We start from the raw sequence: 9,586 nt of genomic DNA on the forward strand, positions 1-9,586 counted from the left end.
AAACACTAAACCTTAAATGCGTTCGGACGTGGATGCTAAGTGAAGCAAACACTAAAGGATGCTGGTAGAAGTATAGTCATGTCACCATCGCATCAACATGACTCTGCAAAAAATGACAATTACTGCGAAGAAGGATTAACACTCAGGACCACTGAAATGGGTTCGGACGTGGGTACTAACTGAAGGACAGACTAAAGGAGGCTGGTAGAAGACATAGTCATGTGCATGACTCAGCAAAAATGACAATGCGAAAAAAGATGTACACTCAAAAACCACTGTAATGGGTTCGGACGTGGGAACTAAGTGAAATAAACTCTAAAAGATGCTGGTAGAAATCGTAGTGATGAGCATGACTCAGCAAAAATGACAATGATTGCGAAAAAAGATTAACACTCAAAAACCACTCGACGCAGGTACTACGTGAAGAAAACACTAAAGGATTGTTGTAGAAGTCATAGTCATGAGCATGACTCAGCAAAAATGAGAATGACTCTGCGAAAAAAGAGTAACACTCAAAAACCAATGGAATGGGTTCGGATGTGGTACTAAGTGAAGTAAAAGGCTAAAGGTTGACTGTAGAAGTCATAGTCATGAGCATGACTAAGGCTTTCGTCTTAAGGTATCTTAGGTGTAGCTCAAGGGCCTCCTGAGGACTCATGACATGAATGTATTGACAGGCATGCCATGTAGGTCATGAAAGAGCCGCCTACGTCGGTCGTTTCGTTAACTTGGTAGGCTCCCCACACACTCCTTCGCATAACATCTATTCCCACAGGTGGTGGGATCTGGTGGGTTTTAATACATAGGGAGGTGAAGGGCGTAACCATTCAATTGCTGCGCAATGTATATTAAACAGATGTATTCGTGCTACAGCACTGTGTATTAAAACTGATCGATAAACAATATTTTACTCCTCTTCTTTCCAGCAAACAGAACACATTGGAGTAATTTAGCAAAGCTAGAAATCGAGAGAAACATGAAGAGGCAAGTGTACAGGAATCGCGCAAAATACATAGTGCTATTCCTGGGAGATGGCATGGGCGTCAGTACGGTGACTGCTGCTAGGATCTACAAGGGCCAACTCCAGAAGAACAACAGTGGCGAAGAGACTGTTCTTTCTTGGGAAGAATTTCCATACGTGTCCTTATCCAAGACATACGGACTAGACACACAAACGTCTGACTCAGCCAACTCAGCTACAGCGTATCTTTGTGGAGTCAAGGCTAATATTGGTACACTTGGAGTGGACTCCACTGTAAAGGTAGGCATTAAAAATGACTTATTACCGTATTGCAGGTATATTATTCATACACCTTTTTAGGAACAATGTAATGCATCCAGTCACGATAAATATAAAGAGCAAAAAGCAGATGGCGACAAGATAGACGAGAGAACACTATGTATATTCATGATGAACAGAATCCAACTAGCTTAACTTGCTCTATTTCTAATGCACCACCGTCAATGCACATGTTGCACTCAAATATTTTTTAGTCGTTGTATCCTCAGTTATTCCAAGTCTCTCACTTCAGTGAACTAGCAGCAAATTTACAAAGAAGCAGTTAGCAATATGCTGATGCTAGACTTTCGTAGAAAGTTGATAAGCAATAAAAACACGCAAGATCTGACGGATGAGGGACGCACCGATTGATGCAACATTACGGGACTTTTATATTGTATGCACAATACGCAAATGGGATACTTGGTTTGGTCTACGAGATTATAGCTCTGTGTTTACATTATAATTAACAATAAAAATTTATTTAACCGGTGCGCGTTTTTTCTTTCATTATTGGTTTACTCGTTTTTCTGTTCAAACACAGAGTATTGGGCACAATTTTGAGCATTCCACTGCGCTTTCTGTCACGCCTTTTCGGGTATTTGATAGTGCATTTACAGCTGCGCGACCAGGCAGAGCTCTCAAGTCATGCCGGGCAGGTAGTAGAAGAAGGCTTAGCTCGTCAGCCAAAACAATGAATAACAATTAAAAACACATCAGCAGGTATTACGGTCACAATGTTTGTGCGATCATCAGTCTGATGATCGTTTTGAGTCTCGCGTAGGTTCGTCGCGTCGTAGTTGACACTAGAGCACTGCACGGGCCCATTTTTTTAGCCCGAGCCCGGCCCAGGCCCGGAAATAATGTACGTTACCCGCCCGGCCCGGCCCGCCACCCCTCTACCTAAGGCCCGAGCCCGGCCCAAGCCCGGCCCGAGCCCGGCTAGCAACCAGCCCGAACCCGGCCCGAGACCGAAAAAGACCACCGAGTGGCATTAAAAAAATAAAATAAAGCAGAGAATCAAAGCAATTTATCCTTAAGGCATAAATACGAGTACATGCCATATGCAATTATGAACACCATTTGAGCGGCCTGAACGCAAATACCAGCGCGAGAAGTAGTACGAATGACCCTGCCGAGCAGTATCGCCAGCAGTTTCCAACGGCGCGTCCTTGATGCGGCCCAATCCACTACGATCGCAGCGCCGCCACAGTATTTTTCCACGTCGGGCGCCTCACTGCAAAGCATGCGCCGCCCCAGCCGCTCGACCCAGTCAACCGTATTCTAGTACACTCTAGCCGAAGCGCAGCCACGACAGGTCGTGAGCCCTGTGCATGGATGGAGTAAATGAAGAAAGAAAGCTTGTCGTTCCTCCATGGTGCAGCGTAATGAGCTGCTGCTAGGCGGCGGTTTGAGAACATGCGTGCAATCATGGATGGACGCAGTGCCAAATTTCAGCCGCGTGATAAATGATCTTATCTGACCAGTCATCGTTTTACCAATTCACCTTTGAAGAATCAGCAAGTTACACCGCGCTGAAAGCAATAATTAGATTGATGTAGGTAACGAATACAATGGCATCCTTTGGTTTGAGGCGACTTCGGTCTTTCTGGACTTTTACATTCTGTTGAAACAGCGCCAAATACGACGGAAGAAGGAAAGAGAAGTACACAGGAGTAGCACTGCTAGCTTCCCGCTGCGCCGGGGCAACAGGTTTTTCAGAGTCGAGACGCGCGAGTATAACTCGCTGCACGTTAAATGCACACCAGCAGAAAGTCCGAGCCCGGCCTCGGCCCACGTCGAAATACCCGAGCCCAGCCTGGGCATAATAATTAGATTGATGTAGGTAATTAGATTGATGTAGGAATATATTGCTATTGCCGAGTCCGTAATTCATATCCTAGTCTTTGTTCAGTATGCTTTTGTGTGCAGCCCTTGTTGTTTAAATTATCTATGTATACTTCTCAAAACATAGTTTTCGAGTGTTTGAAGCACTTTCCGTAAGTGTATATAAAGCTCTATGGATCGGAATAAGATATCCCTCTCATGTTACGGCAGAAGGAAAAGTCATATTCTTTGAAGAAAAATACGAGCACATGCAGTAATTGGGAATTGAAAGCCTTTTAATAAGACGCCCGTTTTTGTGCGAGTTGGTTTATTAAACCTAGAAGTTATTAGAGCGCAAGAAAACTGATATGGCAAGGACAGCGAACAGGTCCAGTGAGCAGGAGAGCTATTCTCGGGCTTCTCTCGATCTTTCTGGCTTTCCTTTAGTTTTAACTCCTGTTCATCAAGAAGAGATAACTTAAAATAAATGCTTGCAAAAGGCAAAGGCGACTACCACAACACGGAGCTTCTTGTTCTCGAAAAAAATGTCGACATAGATCCTGAAGACTGCTTACGGGTGAGAATGCCAAAGCGTTATATTCGCTATGTTGAAATGTTCTTTTTTTTTCTGGGCGTTCCTTGTCCTCGCAAGCTCTCACCAGCGTTTTACCTGCGCCTCACGGTAAGGCCAAATGACAATGTGCCAAGCGTCCCAACGCGCTCGCATGCCCGCGAAGAATTCAGAATTCGAAGGACGCTCAGCGGCATTCGATTCGAAAATAATGCTTTTTTATTGCGATAGCAATTATATGGACACTCAAAAGCAGATTTCTGCCGTCGGCGTCGCCGTCGCCGTCGCCGTCGCCGTCGCCGTGAGGTTCCGTATGACGTCATTTGGAGATGAAATCGATCGGCGCTGAGCCGTGCTCCCTCAAGGGCTGCAGAAGATAGCGCCAACCTTTCCCTTTCCCTCAAGAACCACTTACTCGCCGCGTGCCGAACGCTGTATGTGCGAGTGAAAGGGCGCGAGGGGCGCGTCTTTCACGGGGAGTGAACGCACGGCGGAGAACAAACGCGCGTTCTGCGCCGTGCTCGCTTAAGGGCTGCAGAAGTAGGCGTCTCTTTTCTCCTTTACAATCACCATATATGTAGAGCAAACGCGCCTTCTTCGGACGCGCGAGAGGCCGTGGGGGAGGGGGAGGGAAGGGAGGCGACGTTTAGCTGCGGCACCAAGTGCCTATTTATATCAGAGGCTCCAGCAACAGTCACCAACGCCGCACGCATTTTGAGCTAACGCGGGCAAAACGCCGATGGCGTCGACAACAGTTCTGCGTGTTGTTGCTACCAAAGCCGCTCACCTTACTTCGTATGGCATTGCTGTGTTGCTATCGCATTCATTGCTTCGCCCTTAGGGCGAAACTGTGACATTTTTATTATTGCGATAGCAATTATATGGACACTCAAAAGCAGATTTCTGCCGTCGGCGTCGCCGTCGCCGTGAGGTTCCGTATGACGTCAATGGAGATGAAATTGTCGCCGGGTAAGTGGTTCTTGAGGGAAAGGGAAAGGTTGGCGCTATCTTCTGCAGCCCTTGAGGGAGCACCGCCAAATTCGAACGCTGTATGTGCGAGTGAAAGGGCGCGAGGGGCGAGCGCTTTCACGGGGAGGGAACGCACGGCGAACAAACGCGCGTTCTGCGCCGTGCTCGCTTAAGGGCTGCAGAAGTAAGCGTCTCTTTCCTCCTTTACAATCACCATATATGTAGAGCAAACGCGCCTTCTTCCGACGCGCGAGAGGCCATGGGGGAGGGGGGAGGGGGAGGGAAGGGAGGCGACGTTTAGCTGCGGCACCAAGTGCCTATTTATATCAGAGGCTCCGGCAACAGTCACCAACGCCGCACGCATTTTGAGCGAACGCGGGCAAAACGCCGACGGCGTCGACAATAGTTCTGCGTGTTGCCGGTGCTGCTGCATGTCCAAGTTTATACAGCTGATAAAGCTAATATCATTACTCCGTATAGCTCTCTACAAATTTGCTATCGCAATTGATGCTTCGCCTTTCAGGTGAAACTGCGGCAACTTTTTTTATTACACTGATTTTTAGACTTGTGACGTGGCGCCGCCCCCTACCCATTGGCGGCGCCGTCACGTGCCCAATGATGCACGCACTAGGCCACACGTTTAGTCAGCCAGATGACTGCGACGTGACGTGCACAAGGCAGGCACTAGGCACACATTTAGTGAACCACAACCATGGAGCCCCCGTGGCGGCGGGGAAGCGTGCTCGTCTCGCACCCCGGAGGCCCGGGCTCGATTCCCACCCAGACCGAAATTAACCTAATTTTCTTTCCAAACGCAATAATTTAGTTTCTTTACAGGAACCTCCTTGAGAAATTTGACGTCAATTCGAGTATATTACAGCGGAGCTGTCTATAGTTAGGATCTGGAAAAAAATGTGAACGAGATGCTGCCAAAAAAAAAAATCATCATGTGGCCTGATCCTGGTGATAGTGCAGGAAGGGTCCAAGCTCATTGGCACATACCCCTGTTGTCCCGGGGCCCTGTAAGGCGCTCCTCAACTACCCTTGTCACACGTGGGACCCAAAGAGACTCTTGACATAGCCGCCTCTTTAGCGACATCATCAGTTACCCCTTGGACTCTGTATGTCAGTCGTAAATGATGCCACCTCTCGGATTGTGCGGACGTTTGTGCCGTTACGCTAAACATGGCATATAAGTTGCTGCAGTATACGACCCTCCCGCAACCTGAAAGAGAGAGATTGACGTCTTTCTGACTGGCGTGTTTGGTAGGGTTCATCAACACATTCATCGTCGTCGTGTGGGACTTTAACGTTGATATCGGCAGACCCGACGGAAGGTGGATCTCATCGTTCATGTTGGAACGTTCCGGCGTTCCATGGTTGCGTAATATGTTGCAATGAAGTGGATGTGATAACAACAACATGCAGTGGATTGTGCATTGATCTCGCATTTAGCAAGAATGTGTGTAGAATCGATGTGCAACTAATTGCAGTTTACCATAGCGACCATGAGGTGATGATCAATATGTTGACCAAGTCAATGGAATTAAAAAAAGCAAGACAAAAGTAAAGAACGACGTTATGTGTTGTGTCTTTTCCACCATTTAACATAACGACGAAATTAAAAATGTAAAATATAATTAATCAAAACCAACAGCTTCGCTGGTCTTTCATATTCACATAGTGGATGGGCTCTGAACTTTGTATGTGGTTTTACTCTTTGCCGTCGATCATTTTCGGTCACGGCGCCGACTACAACGCCGGATTTTCGCGTAATGGGGCACATAATGCTTTCGCATTAAAACAGGTGGAATGCTTTGGAGACTAAAGCTCAGTTTTCGTATACTTGTAGCACGTTGCTGCGGACATCAGAAGTGCATAGCTTCCTCTCCTTTAATTATAATTGATAACATAATGGTTCCTTGATTTGTATTCACTTGTATTTGCCATGATTTCCTGATGCTGGTATTTTTGAACATGATAACTAATACTTTACTTCAAATTGATGTTCAGAAACCTCACGGACGTTGAATTTCTATTAGACCTATCACGCTCAATGAATAGCAAATATTTACTGAAATAATTCAGTGAATTGTTTGAAGATAGCATATAAAACGAGCACGGAGACCATTGAGACTAGAAGTTTTATTGAGTTAAAATTCAGACTTACAATAAATGTTTTCTCACTGTTACTTTAATCAGGTACGTATGTAGCGCAGCTACTAGGCGAGGCTATTGCATTGTTATTGTCATGGTATTGAAGTATAACGATCACGTCATTGCATTATCAGCGTATAATGACATTACCCTGTCGGCCAAGTGTGTGCCGAAATGAAACGCTGGTATAATGAATACGTTTGCAGGGTAGGCAGTGCCACAATGACACGACAGCGTACGTGGACAGCATTATGAAGTGGGCTCAGGAGGCCGGCATGTGGACGGGCATTGTGACCACGTCGACAGTCACCGATGCATCACCAGCTGCTGCCTACGCACACTCTGGATACCGCAGGTGGCAGCATTATGTCCCGAAAGGGTGCAATGCATCGGATATCGCTAAGCAACTGATCTACGACTCGCCTGGCAATGGAATGAGGGTAACACTGCTTACACTGTTCTTGTACCATTTTCTGAGCTGATTACCCACGGTGGTAGTGTAGTGGCTTCGGCATTGCGCTCCAAATTGCCATGTCATGGAATGAAATCCCGGCAGCGGCGGCCGCATTTAGATCGGAACGAAATGAAAAGACGCCTTGTACCTTGCACTGGGTGCACGTTAAAGAATCACACGCTGCCACAACAACCCTTGCTCCCCTACTGCAGCACTTCTCATGATCATGTCTTGCTTTCGGTACTTAAAAAAACAGATTTCAATAAACATTCTCTGACCAGACACTGCAAAAATTCACTCGAGGGTTAGCAATAAAAAATACTTGTATAAAATTAAGCAGATTTCTAAGCTAAATATTTACCAAGACCGAAGCTGACAAGGAAAAAGTAGGAACAACAAAATCAACGTCTTTCAGCTGAAGGCCTAATGAAAATGAAAACATGGGCCGATGTAGTATACAATGTCAAAAACAAACAGGAAATAAGATTATTATGTCAGAAATGGGGGACACAATCAGGACTCACAGGGAGGGGGGGGGGGGTATTTGCATGTTTGTTTGTTTAACATTACATGTATGGCTTACATAAGACTGCGCAGCTCGCCCAGTACTCTAGAGATTCGTGTAGAAAAATTAGGCAGGTAGGGTCAACACTGTACCCCGCACCTGCCACTTATTATGTGGTTGGAGCGTTTTCACAAAGCAGAAGACATCTCTAACGTAAACAATGAGTTTATTTCAATGAGCTCACCTTCAGCGACGACTTAGACTTGGAGACATACGGCACATCTGTATTCTGTGCTACGCAGACACCTGTACCTTTTAACGATACACTGGCCTGAACGAAATGCATTGATGCTGAACGTTTTGTGTGTGTTATCTGTTTTTAATAGCGGAGCTGTAATTTGTAGCGCGTTAACAGAAAAAAATTGGGATGTGGACCGATACTGGCAGTTGGGCAGAAAGGGTCCAAGCGCAGTGGCACATACCTATGGGAACTAGTGAAGCTGAGCCTGGCTAAGTCTAGCTAAGCATGGTTGGGAGAACTTAAGCCGAGTCAGTCATCAATAGCCAATGAATAGCTAACTGATAATCGACAAATAATCAATAAATTTCGGGAAGTGCTGGGGATGACTTGGTAGAGCTTACTCTAGCCAAAATGCCAGGACTAGCTAGGTGCCCTTCAGCTTCACTGTCTCTTTAGCATTTCACCTCCAGCGCAAGCGACGCTAACTTTTCTTGTGTCACGTGCGTATCATTTCTCATTGCATTCACGTCACGTAACGTTACATACGTGCCGCCAGGCAAACCTTTCTAGTTTTCCTCAATGAGCCGCCCTCGCTCTCCCTCTCTAAGTTGATATGTTAAGTTTGAAAGATACCGTTCCGATGTGCAATGAGCTGTCAATGGCGTTAGAGAAATGGAAGTTTCGCCTGAAGGGCGAAGCACTGACTGCGATAGCAAGGTTCAGCGTTGCGCTTGAACTTCTCGGACGGTGTTTAACTGTCATCAACCTCATCCGCCTATATTTATGTCCACTGCAGTACGAAGGCCTCTCCCTGCAATCTCCAATTACCCCTGTCTTGCGCTAGCTGATTCCCACTTGCGCCTGCAAATTTCCTAACTTCATCACCCCACCTAGTTTTCTGCCGTCCTCGACTGCGCTTCCTTTTTCTTGGTATCCATTCTGTAACTCTAATGGTCCACCGGTCATCCATCCTACGCATTTCATGGCCTGCCCAGCTCCATTTCTTCCTCTTGATGTCAACTAGAATATGGGCTATCCCCTTTTGCTCTCTGATCCACACCGCTCTCTTCCCGTCTCCTTAATGTTAGGTCTAACATTTCACGTTACATCGCTCTTTGTGTGGTCTTTAACTTGTTCTCGAGCTTATTTGTTAACGTCCAAGTTTCTGCCCGATATGTTAGCACCGGTAGAATTCAATGATGGTACACTTTTCTTTTCAACGACCGTGGTAAGCTCCCAGTCAGGGTCTGATAATGCCTGCCGTATGCACTCCAACCATAATTTAATTTCGGTAAATTTTTTTCCCATGATCCGGGTCCCCGGTGAGTAATTGACCTAGGTAAACGTACTCCTTTACAAACTCTAGAGGCTGACTGACAATGCTGAATCCTTGTTCCCTTGCAGCGCTATTGAACATTATCTTTGTCTTCTGCATATTAATCTTCCACCACACTCTTACACTTAACTTACACACTCACCTCTACGCGGGTCCAACTAACGCGGACGCGACATACCCGGATGCGTCAAAATTTCTGGCACCCTGAAATGTTTTAACACGCCGTGTAGGGCCTGTGATGACATCA

The 9,586-nt window shown here is 46.3% G+C and overlaps 1 protein-coding gene across 1 annotated transcript in view; it reads left to right on the plus strand.

The window, feature by feature from the left end:
• Positions 1-8,097, plus strand: part of LOC119454249 (alkaline phosphatase, tissue-nonspecific isozyme) — a 169,747-nt gene extending 161,650 nt beyond the window's left edge. Inside the window, exons 4-5 of the mRNA XM_037716225.2 lie at positions 7,159-7,243; positions 8,065-8,097. Of these exons, the coding sequence (XP_037572153.2) occupies positions 7,159-7,243; positions 8,065-8,097 (118 nt within the window). The remainder of the gene's footprint in view (positions 1-7,158; positions 7,244-8,064) is intronic.
• The last annotated feature ends 1,489 nt before the right edge of the window (positions 8,098-9,586 follow it).

This window comes from Dermacentor silvarum, chromosome 5 (genome assembly GCF_013339745.2).
Source record: "Dermacentor silvarum isolate Dsil-2018 chromosome 5, BIME_Dsil_1.4, whole genome shotgun sequence".
NCBI classification, from domain to species: Eukaryota; Metazoa; Arthropoda; class Arachnida; order Ixodida; family Ixodidae; genus Dermacentor; species Dermacentor silvarum.